At 39.1% G+C, this 21202-nt stretch overlaps 3 protein-coding genes across 13 annotated transcripts in view; 2 read left to right on the top strand and 1 right to left on the bottom strand.

Annotated features, from left to right (window-relative positions):
• RAD17 (RAD17 checkpoint clamp loader component) overlaps positions 1-21202 on the bottom strand; it is a 65065-nt gene that overhangs the window by 35074 nt on the left and 8789 nt on the right. For 2 of the 6 annotated variants that reach the window (XM_011283905.4, XM_045061672.1), the window contains exons 1-2: positions 2156-2304; positions 793-896 (exon numbers count right to left, since the gene is read on the bottom strand). In XM_011283905.4, the coding sequence (XP_011282207.2) occupies positions 793-896; positions 2156-2171 (120 nt within the window). In that variant the 5' untranslated portion in view covers positions 2172-2304. Of the gene's footprint in view, positions 1-792; positions 897-1693; positions 1841-1897; positions 2092-2155; positions 2305-11942; positions 12010-21202 lie in introns of those variants that run through there. The other 4 variants (XM_019835099.3, XM_006927775.5, XM_045061669.1 and 1 more) reach the window with 4 other exon arrangements.
• TAF9 (TATA-box binding protein associated factor 9) lies at positions 2491-6797 on the top strand. 3 transcript variants are annotated; one of them, XM_045061733.1, is made up of 3 exons: positions 2491-2603; positions 4848-4940; positions 5758-6797. In XM_045061733.1, exon 3 carries the CDS (start codon positions 5775-5777, stop codon positions 6570-6572), a length of 798 nt encoding a protein of 265 aa, XP_044917668.1. In that variant the 5' UTR covers positions 2491-2603; positions 4848-4940; positions 5758-5774; the 3' UTR covers positions 6573-6797. The 3 variants fall into 3 exon arrangements, with proteins under 3 accessions (XP_044917668.1, XP_044917664.1, XP_044917673.1); XM_045061729.1 differs by lacking the exon at positions 2491-2603 and adding an exon at positions 2608-2640; XM_045061738.1 differs by lacking the exon at positions 2491-2603 and adding an exon at positions 3434-3731.
• AK6 (adenylate kinase 6) lies at positions 2504-19339 on the top strand. 4 transcript variants are annotated; one of them, XM_045061758.1, is made up of 6 exons: positions 2599-2745; positions 4848-4940; positions 14811-14869; positions 14970-15115; positions 18139-18190; positions 18880-19016. In XM_045061758.1, exons 1-5 carry the CDS (start codon positions 2613-2615, stop codon positions 18170-18172), a joined length of 465 nt encoding a protein of 154 aa, XP_044917693.1. In that variant the 5' UTR covers positions 2599-2612; the 3' UTR covers positions 18173-18190; positions 18880-19016. The 4 variants fall into 4 exon arrangements, with proteins under 4 accessions (XP_006927836.2, XP_044917693.1, XP_044917685.1 ...); XM_006927774.4 differs by lacking the exon at positions 18139-18190 and having other exon boundaries at positions 2504-2640; positions 18880-19339; XM_045061750.1 differs by lacking the exon at positions 18139-18190 and having other exon boundaries at positions 18880-19339.

The raw sequence follows: 21202 nt of genomic DNA, 5'->3' as shown, positions 1-21202 counted from the left end.
CTAATTCTATTTTCTTATATGTATATTTATTTTTGAGAGAGAGGGACAGAGAGAGACAGAGAGAGAAAGAACGACTGTGCGAGAGCACAGGAGGAAGGGAGGGCAGAGAGAGAGGCAGAAAGAGAATCCCAAGCAGGCTCTACACTGCCACTGAGAACCTCACTCAAGGGCTCAAACTCACAAATCATGAAATTATGACCTGAGCCGAAATCAAAATCAGAGCCTTAAATAACTGAGCCATCCAGGCACCCCGATCTCATAGTTCTGATCTGCATGTTACTTATACATTTTACAGTTTTATTTCTTATATAAATGTGGACTCCCATCCACTGGAAAAAAAAAAAAAAGACTGAGAAAGAGCAAAGTTTAGTCACTTATTTAAGATCAAAGAAAAATAAGACCCACCACTAGAAAATAGGTACCCTGCAAATGAGTATGATACCACCTGACCCCCATCCTACTCTGCCCAATAGCCTTAGTGAGAACTAAGGTTTCTAAGAGGCACGGCTTGTTGTTACGCTTAACACCAACTAAGACTCATATATTTCTTTTTCTTCTACTGACCTTTCATTTAAGAGTTTTCAGGCTTTTCTTTGCAACTGAGACTACAATCACTTTTTTAAAATTGTGGTTTTAGTCACTTCACAACTTACTATCACAATTTTTAGATCATTAATTACATCACATACTGGGCATTGTTACTTTGATGGCAATAATAAGTCATTAAGAACATACACAAAATTTACCATTCTTTTTGGACAATTATTACATGGCCATTTTAGTGTGTCATACCTTTGTGGAAGATACCTTTGGTCTAAGAAAAGTTTTTGACATTATAAACTTTAATAGTTCCCATCCGTAGTATACAACCTGTAGTACATTAAAGTATACTTCACCTAGAGAAAAAAAAAAAGAAAAAAATTTCAAAATAGGAAAAACTGTAAAATAGAGGTATGGTGACATATACCATTGTAATCAACAGGATAAGAGAAGTTCAAAAACTAGTGAAAGACAACATAGCAAATATATATAACGAAGTCAAAATGCTACAACAAAGTGTACTTTCAATTACTACAACAATGTCAAATAAACTACTTGTGTTAAGCGTTGTCTTTCACATGTACTCAATAATATATTAGAGAAAACAGAAAAAACACATACTTCACATTTTGTCAGTAAAAAAAAAAAATCAGACAATTCTATTTGTGTTCTTATGCTGAAAATTAAAATTTCCTTCATTTTAAATTACCACTGCAGGTTTTTTTTCCCCACAAAATTAAAAAAAAAAAACCAAACTGACCATATAACAAATTCATACTTCCACTTATTTTGGAAAAAGAGTTTAAATCTAACTGTATAATAACTGTAACTGTTTTCCTTAATTGAACATACTAGGAAATTTGCAGGTAACACTGTATTTTCTGACTTTAATAATTCTTTAATGTTTATATAAACTAGTGAATTCACCAATTTTAAATTAGCTAGAAGCAAAGTTTAAGGTCTGCAAGCTTATAAACTGGAAACTGTATTGGGCTTTATGGTTTGGATGTACACAGTTTATATGTGTAAAAGCTTCCATACACGATAAAACAAACTGTACACCTCCCCCCCCCCCCCCAACACACACAAATTGTTCATGATTAGAGGGGTTTTTGCTTTGGAGTTTCAGAGATACATAGGTGGAAAAAAACACCTGTTGGATAAATATAGCTGGCAGGTCGAAATAAAAGATGCAGACTGTTTTTACGGTCAGGACTCTGGTCGCTCTTTGGAAACAAGACTGACAATTACCTCCTTTAAAAAAGAAAAGTAACTGTCCCAGATGATGGATGCCAGTTTCCTGAAATGAGACGTCAGAGGTAGAAAAGACCTTCAAGAATATTTCTGGCCTACTCACCCTCCCACCCCGCGCCACACACACTGCGGGGAGATACTAAGACCAGACATTCGTCAAACGTCAAAGCTACTAATCAGCCGAGATGCGTTCGCGTGCCCCGACCCCAGGCCAGAGTTCTGCACCCCCACCCTCTCATCTCCAAATGGGATGGGCAGGTCGGGAGGAGGAGCGAAGAGAGCTCGGGGAGGCGTTAAGGCAGAGATGGGTTCGAGTCTCTAGAACATATATATACTACAGCCGCAGCCGCGGCGGCCTTACTTTCCGGGAGCTGCATCCCCCTCGTGGGCGGAGAGGAGCGGAGGAGCCCAAGCTCTCCACCAGCGGAAGGGCAACCACCTGGCCCTACCCGGGTTCAGCGGCGAGCCTCTCAGAGGTCCCGCCTCCCGGGGACCTTTTAGAGCCGTCGGCGCTTCCGCGACACAGGCAGAAGGGCGGCCGCCAACGGCGCCTGTGACTTAGGCATCTACCGCATTGCCTGACCCGGAACGCGGACCTGACCTGTGCCCCAGCCTGGGACACTGCACTGAAAACGTGCTATAGAAGGCCAGGTAACCAGTGTTCAGTGACTAGGCGGTAGAGATGGGCCGCGAGCGCCGCGGAGGGCCTTGAGAACCCCGAGGCCGCTGGCGCTAGCCGCAGCTCGCCCCTTTCAGCTCCTCCCTGTCGTGCGTAGAGTGCGTGAGCCAAGGCGCCCAGAGACAGCGCGGTGAGGACCATGTTGCTTCCGAACATCCTGCTCACCGGTCAGGCTCGCGGCGGGGAGGCGCTGGGCTGCGGGCAGGCTACGGACCTGAGTGCTGTGGGGCGTCGGGCGCCAGAAAGGGGGCCGTGCCGTTCGGTGTTTCGAGGCTAGTGGAGGGCGGCGCGGCGTGGCTGTGGTCCCGGCCTCTAGACCTGGTCCTCCGACCGTTGCGGGAGGCGGGGTGGGGGCGGGGAACGTTATTCTTTTGGCCTGAGGTCACTCGGTGAGGTAGGGAGAGAGAGAGAGAGAGAGAGAGAGAGAGAGACCTGTCCTGGTCCCTTTTCTGGCAAGAAATCTGATTCTGCCGAATCTTTGGGAATCTGGTTTTTGTTTGTAAAATGGCTGTTGATTTTTTTCTTTGGTAGGGTTGTGTTTAGAGTTTTAAGCGAGATAATGTAAGGCAGTCATTTTGTATTTAATGCTGGATGCCTCGTCCTTAGGCCTTTCTTGGCCATGTTTCATTTTCCTTGGTGTCTGATAATCACTTTTGGGTAAAAGGGTTCGGATATTTGTGACGTAGTTTGGTTAACTTGCTGTGTACGTTGAGTTAGCGTCAGAAGCTCTTTTCTGGTTTTTTTTTGTTTTTTTGTTTGTTTGTTTTTTTCCTTTCAAAAAGAAAAGGCACCTCCTGAGCATCCCTGATCGTTTCTCTTGTTTAGATGCACTAAAGTTCCTGGGATGATAGATTCGTCCCTTCTCGGTCTTTGTACCGGTATGCAGGGCGCTTGTTATACGGGAGGCCTACTGAACTTTCGCATTATGATTTTAGAGACTATTGTTAGCTGTTTAAATGTTTATTAAATTGTAGTTATAGCATCATGGGGCATTCATGCAAAAGTCAAATGGATGTAGATGGTGTTGGAACACAAAAATTGAGACGCTCTTCCTGGCAACAAAGCAGTTGAAGTTTATTATTTAACAAAACATAATCTTGTTGACAGCGCCCACGTCTTGTCAGTTTTTGAAAGCTACAGATAGTAATCTGTTTACCTATTATGATTCCTTAGGGGACGACACTACAACTTCTGAACTGTTGGGGTCAGCCAGGGTCCTGGTATTTTAGTATCCAGCCGTACTGTCAAAAACCTAAAGGTGAACATTTTATGGACAACACAGTAGTCCAGGAAAAAACAAACAAACACAGGATAGTCCAGGGTTCAAACTTGGTGTATTACAGTGGACTTGTAAAAGTTCTTGTCCTGTAAAGGGAGGCATGATTTGTCTTTTATCTTTAATTATTATAATGACCAAGTTTTATAACTTCACTGGCTCTAACCTGTTCTGTGCTGAAAATTACACATTTGATTATTTTGAAATAAGATGATGTAAAAAAAAGGAAAAGCGAAGAACAATGCCTAGTACTGCTATTTATCTGAAAGTCAATGAACGTATGGTGTGTTTATTATATAAAAATGCGTGTAACACGTATGTAATATATATATACATATGCACATATGTGTATATACATATGGGTTGCCATATATATAAATACACGTGTGTATACACAAACACATATGCGAGGGGCGCCTGGGTGGCTCAGTCGGTTAAGCGGCCGACTTCAGCTCAGGTCATGATCTCGCGGTCCGTAAGTTCCAGCCCTGCATCGGGCTCTGTGCTGACAGCTCAGAGCCTGGAGCCTGTTTCAGATTCTGTGTCTCCCTCTCTCTGACCCTCCCCGTTCATGCTCTGTCTCTCTGTCTCAAAAATAAATAAATGTTAAAAATTAAAAAAAAAAAATACATATGCGTTAGGATTTCTTGAGAAAGATAAAAGAAACTGCTTTTCAGTGGTTACCTCTAAGGAAGAGGTAGTGGAGCCAGTAGTGGAAATGAGATTTGTCCCTCATACTGGTTAAATTTTTTCCATGAATAATTTCTTCATTTTTTAAAAATGAAAGCAAATAAATGATGGTAATTTGAGATCAGTAGTGTTATTATTGGAGTATCTGTTATGGTGGCAGGCAGTCTGTGCATTGGTATCAGAATCACCCAAGCCTTACTCCTGATAGATCAGATATACTTGGCAAGATTCTGCTATCCAGCAGGCTTTGAGTAACTTTGATTAGGTCATAGTGTATAGTAATTCACAGAGGATTGCTAATTAGGAAGTTTTTCATTTCAGTTGTTAAGCACTTTAAGAAGGGTATATAGGTGGCTGAAGTCTAACAAGTATTTTATGAACAGTATTCTTCTGTGGCTTGTCTTACAGGTACACCAGGGGTTGGAAAAACCACCCTAGGCAAAGAACTTGCATCAAGATCAGGACTGAAATACATTAATGTGGGTGATTTAGCTCGAGAAGGTAAGGGATACTTTGGTGCTAGTTTTTGTTTTTTTGGTTTTTTGGTTTTTTTAAAGAGAGTAGATAATGGAGTTAGTACTATATTTGTGAGAGGTACAAAAAGCAGAGACAGTGCTTTTAAGGAATTGATGCTCTGTTGAGGACCCATAGAAAGAGAAAATAAGTGTATAATACTGTGTTCTGGTTGTTTTGACTGTTACATCCCATCCTCCCCTGCCCTCTTGGCCAATAGTTTTTTGTTGTTGTGTTTTGTTTTGGTTTTTTGTTTTTGTTTTTTTTTTTTGAGTGGTGATAATTGGGAATGTTTCCATGAAGAGATGGGATTTGGGGAGAATGTTTTTGAGATGGACAAACACATAGAAGTGTGGGTACTACTAAGCGTATCTGTGGAGATAGTATATTGCTCTCACTGGAAGGACACATTATTTTGAACTCAGTCAGTAGGACATGACTGTTCTTTTTTTTCTTAGATTCATTTGATAGTTGCATGCCTGCACACAACTGAACATTATTCTGAAGTGATAAATGTTTTTATTTATTTTACCGTTTCCCCCCAGTCTTTTATCACTTCCTTATTTGTGTCTTCATTTTTGTATATCCTGTAATGATTTGGATAGGGTGGAAACTCCATAAATTTAAGTAAAGGGGACTTTTAAGTGTGCCTCATTAAAATTAAAAAGATTTAATATTTAAAAATTTTAAATATATTTTCACAATTTTAACAGTATTTAAAATTTAGAAAGTTCCTGACAGTTGCTACTAAAGTAACTATTTCAGGTTTGATCTAATGTACATATTTTTTTCAAATGATCTAAAGTCTGATCAACGGATATCATGGATTCTGGCAAGATGGCTTCTCCCAAGAGCATGCCGAAAGATGCACAGATGATGGCACAAATCCTGAAGGATATGGGGATTACAGAATATGAGCCAAGAGTTATAAATCAGATGTTGGAGTTTGCCTTCCGATATGTGACCACAATTCTAGATGATGCAAAAATTTATTCAAGCCATGCTAAGAAAGCTACTGTTGATGCAGATGATGTGCGATTGGCAATCCAGTGTCGTGCTGATCAGTCTTTTACCTCTCCTCCCCCAAGAGATTTTTTATTAGATATTGCAAGGCAAAGAAATCAAACTCCTTTGCCCTTAATCAAGCCATATTCAGGCCCCAGGTTGCCACCTGATAGATATTGCTTGACTGCTCCAAACTATAGACTTAAGTCTTTACAAAAAAAGGCATCTACTTCTGCGGGAAGAATAACAGTTCCGCGGTTAAGTGTTGGTTCAGTTACTAGCAGACCAAGTACTCCCACGCTTGGCACGCCAACCCCACAAACCATGTCTGTGTCAACTAAAGTAGGGACTCCAATGTCCCTCACAGGGCAAAGGTTTACAGTACAAATGCCCACTTCACAGTCCCCAACTGTAAAAGCATCAATTCCTGCAACATCTGCAGTTCAGAATGTTCTAATTAATCCATCATTAATTGGGTCCAAGAACATTCTCATAACCACTAACATGGTGTCATCACAAAATACTGCCAATGAATCAGCAAATGCATTGAAAAGAAAACGAGAAGATGATGATGATGATGACGACGACGATGATGATGACTATGATAATTTGTAATCTAGCTTTGATGCTTGTAACATGTGTACTTGGTCTTGAATCCATTGTACTGAGATTAAACATGCATGCTGGGTGTTTTCATGTTGTGTTGTAGAACATGTAAATTGTATTTAATGAGTAAATATAGTTACCCTCTCTGAGTTGTTGGATTTTCTTTAATAGGATTAGTAATGGTTTTTCATCAGCCTTCAAGTGTAAAAAATAAAGTTCATTACTTTGTTGGTACTTTGGCAATTATGTTTTTAGAAGCAGTTTTCTTTGTGTCACCAACAGGAATAACCCTTAAAACAACTTGAAGTTGTTGTGGCCTATTCATTACCACTAGAGTGTTACTTCTGGTGTGTTCAGATGTTTAGACCACAGTATGATCCCTAGTGTATAAGTCACTCTCATAGAACTATGTCTCTTTTGGAGAGACCACTTCATCTGTTTTGATGAATAATCTGTCAATTATTAACTTCTTCCTAGGTCCTATTTTTTTTATCTCTTTGGTTGTATTTAAGGACCTTTGATGGGTCTCCCATTATCGTTCAACTTTAAAATTGCAAAAAAATTTTTTCCAGTAGGGCACCTGAGTGGCTCAGTCCTTAAGCATCTGACTTCGGCTCAGCTCATGATCTCATGGTTGGTGAGCTTGAGCCCCATGTCGCATGAGCCCTGTTTCAGGTGAGCCCCACGTTTTCCTTCTCTCTCTCTCTCTCCCCCTTCCTGCCCCCCCCCCCCCCCCGCTCCTGCTGCTTCTGGGATTCTCTGCCCCTTGCTCACTTGCCTCCCCCGCAATACCTTTTTTTCCCCAGTATCCTTTTTTGCAGGTCAGTTTTGTACATCTTAGCTTTGTCATATTCTTGATGCTATAAGTATCATGCTCATATTTTTTTTCAGTGTTTTGAGAGAGTGCATGCGCACACACTCAACTAAGAGGCAGAGAGAGAGAGGGAGAGAGAGAATCCCAAAGAGGCTCCACACTCAACCTGGAGCCTGATATGGGGCTCTATCCCATGACCATGAGATCATGACCTGAGCCTAAACCAAGAATCAGATGCTTAACTGCTGAGCCATCCAGATGTCACTCATGGTGATATTTTAATCCAGGTATTTATAGTTCATAAAATTTAGGTATTTATTTGCTGTTGTACAAGGCTAGTCAGTCTCCCCATTTTATACCTATATAAAATCTGGTTTTCTTCTTTGCCTGTTGAATTTGACAAGTGATTTCACAGTCCCATACAGTTGTCAGTTTCAGTCTTGTCTTCAGTTTCTCTTACCCACTGACTTTAACATTTCTAAATGTAATGAAGTTGCTATATAATTTATCACGAATAGTATGAGAGGAATAATAACACTAGACAATTGGTTCCTCGTGTACTTGTACTCAACACTTTTAGCCAGTGTATGTACACCTAATGGAGTATATAGTCCCAAATGTCCTCTGTATTTTATTGATGAGATTGTTTCATAAGATAGAATCCAAGCCTTGGGTTCCCCCACTTCTCCCATAACGCCAGATAAAGGATTTCTGGTCTCTCTTAACATGGTGTTAGATAAAGTACTCTATAGGGTTTTTCATAATGTACCAGATTGTTCTTTTCTCCAGATGCTATTTGAATATATCTGAAAATCTTAACTAGAAAATATACTGAGACCCTACCTGTTCATTTTTCTCAAATAGTGATATATTTTAAGAGAAACCATGTAATCATCTGTAAAGGAGTGGTTCCCTACTAGGTGTGATTTTTGCCTTTCAGGGGACTTTTGGCAATTTCTGAATACTTTCAGTAGTCAGGACTGGAGTGGAAGCCAGGGATTCAGTTGAACATCCCACAATTCACAGAATAACCCTCCGTTCCCATAAAGGAATTATCAAGCTCAAAACGTCAGTATTTGAGATTGAGAACCCTGCTATAAAGCAGTAAGACCAAAAACAACCCACTTGTTTTAAATAAATCTGTCTAAATAGAATTTATTGCCATTCTAGTAACCTGTTGAGTTGCTATATCATTTGTAAGAGACTTATGCCATGTGGAACCAAGGTAGGAAAAATTTGGTAAGGATTAAGCTTAATAAAATGGGGAGTCCTAAATATGGTATGGCTAAGAATGCTTTTTTACCCTGTTACTCCAGTCTCAGATTCTTACTTTCCCTTATGCAATCACTTAATTACTTAACAGCGTCCTTAATTTTCCTGCCACAAGTTTATCAGTCTTCAGCCTCTGGTCATAAACCCCAGGATCCCCATATGTCTAGACAAAGTGATATAATTCTATTAACGTTGGGTCCATTTGGAACATTGTTATGCATAGCTGAGCCCTCAGCACTTAAAATCTTGATCTCTTTCTAATCCAGGAGTTGACAAACTGCTGTTTTTTTTTGTTTTTTTTTTTTTTTTTTTTTTTTTTTTTTTTTTTTTATTTTTATTTTTTTAAAATTTTTTTTTTTTTTTTTTTTTCAACGTTTATTTATTTTTGGGACAGAGAGAGACAGAGCATGAACGGGGGAGGGGCAGAGAGAGAGGGAGACACAGAATCGGAAACAGGCTCCAGGCTCTGAGCCATCAGCCCAGAGCCCGACGCGGGGCTCGAACTCACGGACCGCGAGATCGTGACCTGGCTGAAGTCGGACGCTTAACCGACTGCGCCACCCAGGCGCCCCGACAAACTGCTGTTTTTTATAGAAACCACATTAGCTGAAGACTAGCGCACGAAGCATGAAGTGTTTGTTATCTGGCCTTTTACAGAAAATGCTTGCTATCCCCGCTCTAACCTCTTTATCCCATTTTTTTTCCTCCACTGGAAGCTACCCCGGAAGGCTCTGAAGCTAACCTCCCTGGTGGCCCCTCCAGCACTGCTGTCTCCCAGTCTGCATGTGATCCTCCTACATACACGTCTTCCTCCATAATTTCACTGCAGCTGTATTGTAGTTTTGCCCCTCCCTTTAGTAATCTCATTCACTCTGGACTAGTTACTCCCTTTTAAAAGAGCCCAGTTTCGGGGCACCTGGATGGCTCAGTCGGTTAAGTGTCCAACTTCGACTCCAGTCATGATCTCACAGTCCGTGAGTTTGAGCCCCGTGTCGGGCTCTGCTGACAGCTCAGAGCCTGGAGCCTGCTTCGGATTCTGTGCCTCCTCTTCTCTCTCTGCCCCTCCCATGCTCATGCTCTGTCTCTGTCTCTCAATAATAAACATTAAAAAAAATTTTTTTTCAAGATCCTACTAAAGGTAATCACCTTCTTGACAGTTGCCAGACCTTTTCACAAACTAAAACATTTAAGAAGCACATGCTCTGAAATCCTGACTACTTGCTCATGCTTGATTCTTGTTCCCCTCGCATAGAAACACAAACATGCTAACACAGATCCACTTGCCCTGTAAATCTTGGTGGTTTGCCTGAAAAATCCCTATGGTATCCCTATCCTATTTTCAAGCCCATTTCTCCTAAATCTCCTACTCTTTAGTATCTTTTCCTCTTCTATGCCATTATTATGTCCTTTATAAAGAAGAGGGAGAGGGAATAAACAAGACTTGAACTTTTTCTGATAAAGTCCATCATCTGTAATGTATGGATTATGAACTGGTTTGAGTTTACCTTTAGCCTTACCTGCAGCCACTCCCCTAGGTTCCCTTCATTCTGCGCACAGTGCACTTGTTCCTCACTGGGAATTGACCTCCAGGTCTTTACAAGTGCTATTCCCTTTACCTGGAGATGCCCTTATCTGCCTTTTTTTTTTTTTTTTTAATCTGCCTTTTAAACAACTCTTTAAAAGACCCAACTCAAGGGGGGCGCCTGGGTGACTCAGTTGAGTGGCTGACTCTTGATTTCCGCTCAGGTCATGATCCCAAGGTCGTGGAATGGAGTCCTGTGCCAGGCTCTGCACTAAGCGTGGATCGTGCTTGAGATTCTTAAAAAAAGAGAAAGACCCAACTCAAGTGTCACATCTTTGGTGCTCACTAACCTCTAAGTAGGATTTATTGTGCTTTTCTCTACATAAAAGGTCAGGTATCAAAGCCCTATATCTTTCTAAACCAATTAGCTTCTTGTACTAATTGCATTACAGTTATAAGCTTCTTGTTGGATTGAGGTAAATGTAAATTTTTCAAAGTAAGAAATCAGGGGGTTGGGGAGGGGGTGCCTGGCTGGCTGAGTCTGTAGAGCATGGGACTCAAGATCACAGGGTTGTGAGTTCAAGCCCTACATTGGGCATGGAGCTTACTTAAAAAAAAAAGTACAAAGTAAGAAATCTGAAAATGTTTTAAATATTGGCAATAGCAACGAAATAGTTAGCATCCAACATCATTAAAGAACAGCTTTCATGTGAGTATAAACTCTAGGAGGGCAGTTAAAATGTAATGATTTTATTGCTTGACTAACAACAGGTAGGAAGATCTTTTGAGGTAAGAACTTAAGCCATTTAACTTTGGCCCCACAATTTGTTTTTTACAACTAACTTTAAATCATAAAACTTTGTTGAGAAAATTGAATTTTCTAAGCTTTTGGTAGGTTAATCAATTCAAGCCTTTTTATCGTTTCTAGATTAGGATCCTGTACTTAGCTCTAAATTTGACTTCCAACTGAAACTTTGTAAAGTGGCATACATAAAAAAATAATAAAGTAGCATACGTTTTTCCGTTTTTTTCAGAAATTTGAAATGAACTTTTTTTAAATGTTTTTTTTTAAACTTTTTTTTTTTTTTTACCATTTATTTATTGTTGAGAGACAGAGACAGACAGAGCATGAGCAGGGGAGGGGCTAGAGAGAGAGAGAGAGAGACAAAGAATCCGAAGCAGGCTCCAGACTCTGAGCTGTCAGCACAGCGCATGACACGGGCCCGAACCCACGAATCGTGAGATCATAACTGGAGCCGAAGTCGGATACTCAACTGACTGAGCCACCCAGGCACCCTTTAATGTTTATTTTTAAGAGCTAGAGGGCACAAGTAGGGGAGAAGCAGAGACAGGGGGACAGAGGATGCCAAGTGGGCTCTGCACCGACAGCAGAGAGCCTGACGCGGTACTCGAACTCCCGAACTCAGAGACCATGATCTGATCCAAAGTTGGATGCTCAACTGACTGAGTCACCAGGGACCCCATGAAATTTGAAATGAACTTTAAAGGATTTTTTTTTTTTTTTTTTTTTTTGAGAGCAAGCACAAGCCGGGGAGGGGCAGAGAGAGAGGGAGAGAGAGAATCCCAAATAGGCTTTGCTCTGTCCGTGCAGAATCCAATGCAGGACTTGATCTCACAAACCATGAGATCATGACCTGAGGTGAAATCAAGAGCTGTATGCTTACCTGACTGAGCCACCCAGCCGCCCCTAAAATGAACTTTAGAATCCATTTCTCCATTCCCTATGGTACAGGTTATAATTATCACTCACCTAAAATTCTGCAGTAGCCTTGATCTGGTATCCCTGTTTCTGGATTTGCTTCCTTCTAACTTACTCTCTGTGGAGAAACCAAAATAATTTTTAAAAATTTGTAATTGATCCTGTCATTTCAGGCTTAAAATGTTTTAATGATTTTACTTTGCCTTAGGTTAAGTCTAACTCTGCAACCCTTTTTGATCTGGCCTCAATTTACCTGACCCTTTATCACCTATTTTATACATAGTCTAAGAAACTTTCCCTCCCTTGAGTCTTGCCCTCTTAATTCTCTCTGCCTTTGAATATTGTTTTTCTCTGTTGAAAATAGTCATCCCTACCTTTTTTCCCTAGGTACCTGCTTCAAGTCTCCACTTAAAAGTCACTTTCTCCAGGAAGCCTTCCCTACTGTTCCACTTTTAAAGTATTATCCTATTATAATTTCCAGGTTACTTTGTCCTCTCTAATTTTATTGTAAACTCTTTAATGGAAAGACTACGTTTGCCTTCTTGATCATTGTGCTCATTATTAAATCCTTATTATCCCTACAGGCACTTGTACATGGTAGGTATTTGATAGGTGTTTTTTGAAATGAATGTTTTAAAGGTTGGATTACACTATTCAACTACATTAACATGATTTAAGAAATCCTGCATTTCAGCATTGCGGTATAAAGACTTTAATTCTGACTCAACATTGCAGTGGTTGTCTCTATTTTAGATAGCATATTTTTTAACGGTTTCACTAGTCTTGAGAGTTAAGGATTTAAAATATGAAGGAACCTCAGTATTTATCTACTGCAGATTCCTACATAGTATGGAATCAACAGTAGGTATTAGATTTTGTGGCATTGTAAAAATAATACACCAAAAAAGTACTCCAAATCCTAATTTATTTCCATCTTTTGTATTTCTGATCTTTGGCCCTATTACAACTTTGATTTCTGCTTTTTATGTTTTACCCTTTGTGTCATAAGCATTTATCATGTGTGACCTAGTCCATACTACATAATACTAATATTTATTTTCTTAACTTTAATTTCTTAACTTTAATAATATTTCATCAAACTAGTAAACCGAGATTTAAGTTTTTCCTATTGTTGAATGTTTATTTTATCACTTAAAATTTTTTCTGGCTAGAAATTAAATGGTAGAGGAAATCTATGAATGGGTATGACATTTTTATTTTTAAAATTATTTTTTAAATGTCTTCTTTATTTTTAAGAGAGTGTGAGTGGGGAGGTACAGAGGGAGGGGGAGACAGAGGATCTGAAGCCAGCTCCATGATGACAGCATAGAGCAGGACGCACTGCTCAAACCCATGAACTGATGATCAGATCATGACCTGAGCCGAAGTTGGACACTCAGCTGAGTCACCCCTAAAGTTATTTTTGAAATACATTTCCAATTTATTATATACATATATGATTAATGCAACAGGCATAAAAAGGGTAATTTTAGTTTATATCTCTTTAATAGCTGGGAAAGTCCAACATTTTTTCATCATGTTTATTATTTTCATTGTGTGTGAATTCTTTTTTGTTAAGGTACGTATTTTTAATCTTGATTTTGAAGGTCATTATGTAATCTACATTTCAGGCCTTTGTCCTACTACAAAAATTTCTCCCAGTAGTTGTTTTTATTGCTACATTATTTTTCACTGAACAGAGATTTAGCATTTTATGTGTTTTAAAATGAACAAACTCAAATGAATCATTCCTTTACAGATTAAATTTTCCACTAATTGTCTTTGAATTTAACAATTGGCTCTTTAATCCAGTTTATAGTATACAGGATTTAGATTATTTGTAAATCATTATCCAGTTTTCCCAATACCAAGACAGTTTAATTTTTTTAGCTAGAGTATCTGGTAATTGCGCAGTAATCCAGGGAAGCAGATGGCACAGGGAGGTGCTTGAGAGGTGCTCACATGGCCAGAATGAGTCCATACACTGTCCTGGCAGGACAAAAAGTTGCAACTGTCTCAGTGCCTCCCACTGACCCTCAGAACTACCCTTTTATTACTTCAGAACTCATGCTCATTTTAACCTAATTTCAACCTGGGCCAAAATATTGGAGGGAAAGATGTGGGAGGACTATAGCATGCTCTTAGAGATGGCTCAAAGGATGGTCTAAGCCTTATTACATATTTCTTAGAGATTTAGGTGAGCATAGGATTATGTCTCATCTTCTAAAGCAAGACTTCCTTTGAAAGCCAGCTTTGATTTGTTGGAAAATTCTTACATGAGATTTAAATCTGCCTTCTTTATAACTGCCCATCATTCTTGTTTTGCCTTCTGAAATGTTTATTCAACTCATGGGTTTTGAGGATCCTGGAAATCTGGAAGTAAAAATACTGTTCAGGAGCACTTGGGTCAAACTGACTCTCCTTTCCCAGACCCCACGAAGATGGGACCTGTGTGACTGAGGGCTCATTTTTAGAATTGAGAATCTGCTGTTGCTTCTACTAAGTTCCATCTCCTTAGCCTAAAATATTTGATAATCTATTGTTAATGTGTGCGAGTGTCTGTATCCCTGTGTCCCCTCTTCCCACCAAATAGCTCAACAAAAATAATGCAGTCCTCTTCTATTAGTCCCACAAATTCTGAAATCATTCATTTTTTTTTAGTTGGTTTCAATTTTGATAGCTAAAATTGTATCAGATATATTGCTATCCAAGTTTCCCTCTAGGTAAAATTCTGATTTAATCAGCATTGCTCTTTACATTTGGTGTCCGTGTGACATCTGCTGTGTGTTAGTGCCCTCTCTAGTCTCTCAAAGAGTAATTGATGGTATATTTCCTTTCCTAAAGTCTAAAATTAATTGAAAGTTACTGACAGTTACGTATAAAATACTAGTTTAATAAGCCAGTGTAAATCTCTTTTAGGGCAGTTATATGATGGCTATGATGAAGAGTATGATTGCCCCATTTTAGATGAAGATAGAGTAAGTACAAGTTTTTTATAAAGTATACTTCTAAAAATTTAATAGGAAAGTTGACCTCATTTTTTTTTAAAGGAGCATTCTTTTTGTCCCTTTCTTACAGGTAGTTGATGAATTAGAAAACCAAATGAGTGAAGGTGGAGTTATTGTTGATTACCATGGTTGTGATTTCTTCCCTGAACGCTGGTTTCATATAGTTTTTGTGCTGCGAGCAGATAACAGTGTATTGTACAAAAGACTTGAAACAAGGTAAGAAAGGAAAAACACTGAATTCTTAAAGTATGATATAACCCTCTATTCAGATTCCTGAAATTAGCCAGTACAACCATGATAAAGGATTCCTTTCGAATATGTGACTATTGGTCTCTCATTATAAACCAAGTCTGTATGGTACCAATGCTCTGAAGCTAAGAGAAAAAGATGCATTTGTAAAACACAGGTAATAGTTTATAACTGAGTAAATGAATACTGCAACTGACAGTTTCATTAAATAAAATATACTGTCACAGCAACTCTATTTAGTCATGATGTTTCCTTAATGTAAAACCTTCCTGGGAAAACAACCAAGCCAATAACACTCTGACTGCTGAATGTACATTACCCACTCAAAATATCCGCACAACATGAATGGGAAAGTTTATGAAAAACTGACAAGATAAATCAACATTTCCAACCTTTAAAATATATTTTGAGTTGGTCCCTCCAAGAGAACATCAGACTTAATCCAGAATAAACAAAAAAGAGGAATTTTTATGGGAAACATTTTTCCACTGTCTTTTGAGTCAAGCTGTAGGAAGATGGAGGTTCTAGAGGATTTATGGGGCAATCTCAGAAGGAACACTTCAAAAGTTTCCCTGAGTTCAGGTTTAGAATTCGTAGTTCTCAATGACAGTAGTCAGCTCTGACTAACCGTCACTGCATAGGATACTTGTAAAATCCTTATACCAAGGAGTATAGTAGCAAATATATGGGGAAAGTTGGAGCTAGACCTAAAACCGTAATCGTCTTTTTTAGGCAGAGAAACGACATTAACAGTGTTTTAACAGAGAAGTAATGGAGACCATATGGTACACATTCCTTTCTGCAAACCAAACAATTTAAATTTTTTATTAAAAATGATTGTTTTGGGGCACCTGGCTGGCTCAGTTGGTAGACCATGCAACTCTTGATTTCAGGGTTTTAAGTTCAAGCCCCATATTGGGTGTTGAGATTACTTAAAATCTGTAAAAGAAGAAATTTACTGTTTTGGAGCACCTGGCCGGCTCAGTCAGTGGAGCATGCTGTGCTCGATCTTGGGCTTGTAAGTTCAAGCCCCACCTTTGGTATAGAGATTACTTAAAAATAAAATCTTAAAAAAAAAGATTTCTGTTTTATATAAATAGCCAAAGACTAAGATATGAAAAAATTTGAGAGAGCTTGTTCTTGTTTTTAGCCATTGAAAAAGTTACAAAGTAATCAATCACCTTAAAAAAAATAACAGCTTTACTGAGCTAAATTCACATACATACAATTCACCCATTAGAGGTATACACATTTGTTTTTAGTATATTCACAGAATTATGCATCCGTTACTACAGCCAATTTTAGAAAATGTTCATTGTCTCCCTCCTCCCCAAAAACCTGTGCCGATTAGCAGTCACTCCCCATATTTCCTCTCAGTCCCCTGGCCCTAGGCAACCAGTAATTGACCTTCTGTCTCTTTGGATTTGCCTATTCTGGACATTTTATGTAAAAGAAATCTTACAGTACATGATCTTCTGTGTCTGGCTTCTTTTATTTAACATAATGTTTTCAGAGTTCATCTATGTTGCAGCATGTATCAATACTTCGTTTTTATCCACTTACCAGAATATAGACATTTGGGTCTTTTCCATTTTTTGGCTATTGTAAATAATACTGCTGTGAATATTTGTGCCTGTGATTTTATGTGGACATTGTGTTCAATTATCTTGGATATGAAGTTTAAGAATGGGATTGCTGGGTAATAAAATAAACTCCATGTTTAACCTTTTGAGGAACCGTTAGACTCTTAGCCAAAGTGGCTGTACCAATTTGCCTTCCTAAGAGCAGTGTTTGAAGGCTCTAGTATTTCCACATCCTCATGGACACTTGTTATGTCTTTTCATTGTAGCCATCCCATTGGGTATGAAGTAGTATCTCATTGTGGTTTTGATTTGCATTTCCTTGATCGCTAATGATATTGAGCATCTTTTCATGTACTTATTGCCCATTTGTCTGTCTTCTTGGGAGAAATAGCTCTTCAGACACTTTGCCCAGTTTTTTATTGGGTTATGCTTCCTTCTTAATTATGAGTTCTTTGTGTATTTTAGATGCAAATCCCTTATCAGATATGATTTGCAAAAATTTTCTCTCATTCTGTTGGTTATGTTTTCATACAGTTAATCATCCTTCAGTAGTTCGATTTACTTTTTTTTTTTAATGTTTATTTTTGAGAGAGAGACAGAGTGTGAGTGGGGGAGGGACAAAGAGAGAGGGAGACACAAAACTTGAAGCAGGCTTTAGGCTCCATGCTGTCAGCACAGGACCAGATGCAGGGCTCAAACCTACGAACCGTGAGATCATGACCAAGCTGAAGTCAGATGCTTAACTGACTGAGCCATCTAGGCACCCCATAAGTAATTCAGTTTACTCTTGATTGTTACAAGGTTGAACTAATATGAATTTTTAAAAATCTTTTTCATTAGCTAATTAATTAGTTGGCTAATTTACATATCTGCCTAAAGATAATGTAAGTTAATTTTTTTTTACATCTTTGTAATTGGTAAAGCACAGATACATCTATCTGTATGATCAAGTACCCAATTAGTATATAGTGTTCCTATCATAAGTATTTAATTTTTTTTAAATATTTTTTATTTTTTGTAAAGTTTATTTATTTTGAGAGAGACAGGGCAAGTGTGAGCTGGGAAAGGGCAGAAAGAAAGGGAGACAGAGAATCCCAAGCAGGCTCTGCACTGTTGGCACACAGCCAAACGTGGGGCTCGATCTCATGAATTGTGAGACCATGATCTGAGCTGAAACGATGAGTCAGACACTTAACTGACTGAGCCACCCAGGCACCCCTAAGATTTTATTTTTTAACTAATCTCTACACCCAACACTGGGCTGGAACTTACAACCCCAAGATCAGGAGTTGCATGCTCCACCCACTGAGCCAGCCAGGGACCCCCCATAAGTATTTCATTTTTATACACTACCTCGTTGTTTTATCTGTCTGTATCTTAATTCCTCTAATTTCTTTTGAAATCTAGGACCAAAGCTCTACACTTCTTATTTATCTCATAGCTCAATATCTGGCTTGAGGTAGGTAGATATGTTTGCTAATGGAATGGATGACAAATTTTGGGGGCTGAAATTAAGACAAACCTAAACATTGGATATTAGTTTTAACTTCTTGTCAAAAAAGCCTCTCAGGGCACCTGGGTGGCTCAGTTGGTTAAGCATAGGACTTGGGCTCAGGTTCATGGGATCAAGCCCTGCATTTGGGCTCTTTGCTGACAGTGCAGAGCCTGTTTAGGATTTTCTCTCTCTCCCTCTCTCTCTGCCCCTCCCCTGCTCATGCTCTCTCTCTCTGTCTCTCAATAAACCTTATATATTTAAAAAAGTCTCATATTGGGGCGCCTGGGTGGCTCAGTCGACTTTGGCTCAGGTCATGATCTCATGGTTCATGGGTTCGAGCCCCATGTCAGGCTCTCTGCTGACAGCTCAGAGCCTGGAGTCTGCTTCGGATTCTTTGTCTCCTTCTCTCTCTTCCCCTCCCCTGCTCACTCTCTGTCTCTTGCTCAAAAATAAATAAACATCAAAAAAATAAATAACTAAAAAAAGTCTCATATATACAGGTGCCAGTCTATTTTATTTAAATAAATAGACTACAAGAAGTATTTTTGCATGATATTTCATGTATTTGAAAATGTCCGGTTTCTCTTGTGTTCCTAAAACTCCAGTTAATGCCATTCATTTTGCTGTTTTTTAATCTTCTCACTGCCTTCTAGGGGTTACAATGAGAAGAAACTAAAAGATAATATTCAGTGTGAAATTTTTCAAGTTCTTTATGAAGAAGCATTAGCATCCTACAAGGAAGAAATAGTACATCAGCTGCCCAGCAATAAACCAGAAGATCTAGAGGATAACATCAATCAGATATTGAAGTGGATTGAGCAGTGGATTAAGGATCATAGCTCCTGATTTACAAGACTACTAGCCACTTTACAACCACTCTTGTTATATCTCTGCCATATTGAATAAATTGCCCAATTGTCGGTAAAGCTTTTTTATTAAAATTGAGCTGCAAGACTAATAGATGGATGGCCTAAAGGTTTATGTGTGGGCTTTCTTTCTCCATGAGAAAGCAAAAGTCTCAAGTATAGTATATATAATATCATTAAGGATTGATAGTAAAAACTGTTCATTTTAAATGCTTCAACAGCTAAAGAATAAATAAATCTGACCACATGGGTGGCTATCTTTTAAGTTCATTGCAGAATAAAGTAAAAGTGATCCCTTAAAGTAAAAGTTAAGACTGAAGATAAAACATCAGAGTTTTTCATTTTTATTTCTTTGCTTAAAAAACAAACACACAGGGGCTCCTGGGCGGCTCAGTCAGTTGAGCTTCTGACTCTTGATTTCAGCCCAGGTCATGATCACAGGGTCATGGGATTGAGCCCCGTGTAGGGCTCCATGCTGAGTGTGCAGTCTGCTGAAGATTCTCTCTCTCTCTCTCTCTCTCTCTCTCTCTCTCTCTCTCTCTCTGCCCCTCTCCCCCGCTCACCCTCACCCCTCCCCCCATCTCAAATAAACACACACACACACACACACACACAAAGAAATGGTAATACTTATACTCTACAAAAACTGGAAGGTACAAAAGGGTATACTGGAAAGGTAGGTTTCCCTTCCAGGCCACCCCTTATTCTTCAGCCATCCCCTCCCTTTAAGAAGTAATGTTTCTGGTTTCCTAAGTCTCTTTTAGAGAGATTTTATGCCTGCAAAGTATGTATGTTTGTGTACTTTAGTTGCTTTAAGCATGTGGTAGCATATACACTCTTCTGTATCTTCTTATTTTCATTTAATATATTTTGGAGAGTATATCATCTCATAACATACAGACCTCCCTATTCTTTCAAATTAAGATAAAATTTTACTTTATGTGTTTTTTTAAATTTTTATTTATTTACTTGTTTGTTTATTTATTAAGAGAGAGCATGGGGGCCCTGGGTGGCTCAGTCGGTTAAGTGTCCGACTTTGGCTCAGGTCATGGTCTCGCGGTTTGTGAGTTCAAGTCCCGCGTTGGGTTCTGTGCTCACAGCTCAGAGCCTAGAGCCTGCTTTGGATTCTGTGTCTCCCTCTCTCTGCCCCTGCCCCCCTAAAGAAATAAATAAACCTTTAAAACAAACAAACAAAAAAAATCAGAGAGCACAGGGGAGGGGCAGAGAGGGAGAGAAAGAATCTCAAGCAGGATCTACACCCAGTGCAGAGCCCAACATGGGGTGGGGCTCGATCTCATGCCAATGAGATCATGACCTGAGCCGAAATCAAGGGTTGGACGATTAACTGACTGAGCCACCCAGGTGCCCCAAATCTGTCACTTTAAAGTGCATAATTGGGTGCGTGGGTGGCTCAGTTAAGTGTCTAACTCTAGGTTTCAGCTCAGGTCACAATCTCACATTTTGTGGGTTCGAGCCCCACATTGGGCTCCACGCTAAATAGCACAGAGCCTATTTGGGATTCTTTCTCTTCCTCTCTCTCTGCCCCTCCCCTGCTCACTTGCACTCTCACCCAAAAAATAAACTTAAAAAAAAAGTGCACAACTAGCTGGCTTTTATTCTACTCACAAGATTGTGTAATCATCATACTTCAACCATCACTATCTAATTCCATACGTAACATTTTTATTACCCCACCTAGAAAAAGTCCAGTACTGTTAGCAGTCACTTTCCATTTTTCCCTTCTCCTAGCCCCTTGGAATCACTAGTTTACTTTGTCTGTATGGTTTTGCATATTCTGGGCATTTCATATAAATGGAATCATACAATATGTAGCCTTTTATGTCTGGCTTCTTTGACTTAGCATATTGTTTCCAAGGTCATCCATATTGCAGCCTCTACTGGTAGGTACCTGATTCCTTTTTATCAAGTAATATTCCACTGTATGTACCACCTCTTGTTTATCCATTCCATCATTTGCACAATTGGGTTGTATCCTTTCTGGGTCTTATGAATTATGTTATGAACATTTGTATACAGTTTTTTGTGTAGATGTAGGTTTTTAATTCTTGTGTATAGAGGGAAATTTCTGGGTCCTTTCGCAACTGAGTTT

Source organism: Felis catus, chromosome A1 (genome assembly GCF_018350175.1).
Source record: "Felis catus isolate Fca126 chromosome A1, F.catus_Fca126_mat1.0, whole genome shotgun sequence".
NCBI classification, from domain to species: Eukaryota; Metazoa; Chordata; class Mammalia; order Carnivora; family Felidae; genus Felis; species Felis catus.
This window is presented reverse-complemented; position numbering and strand designations above follow the sequence as displayed.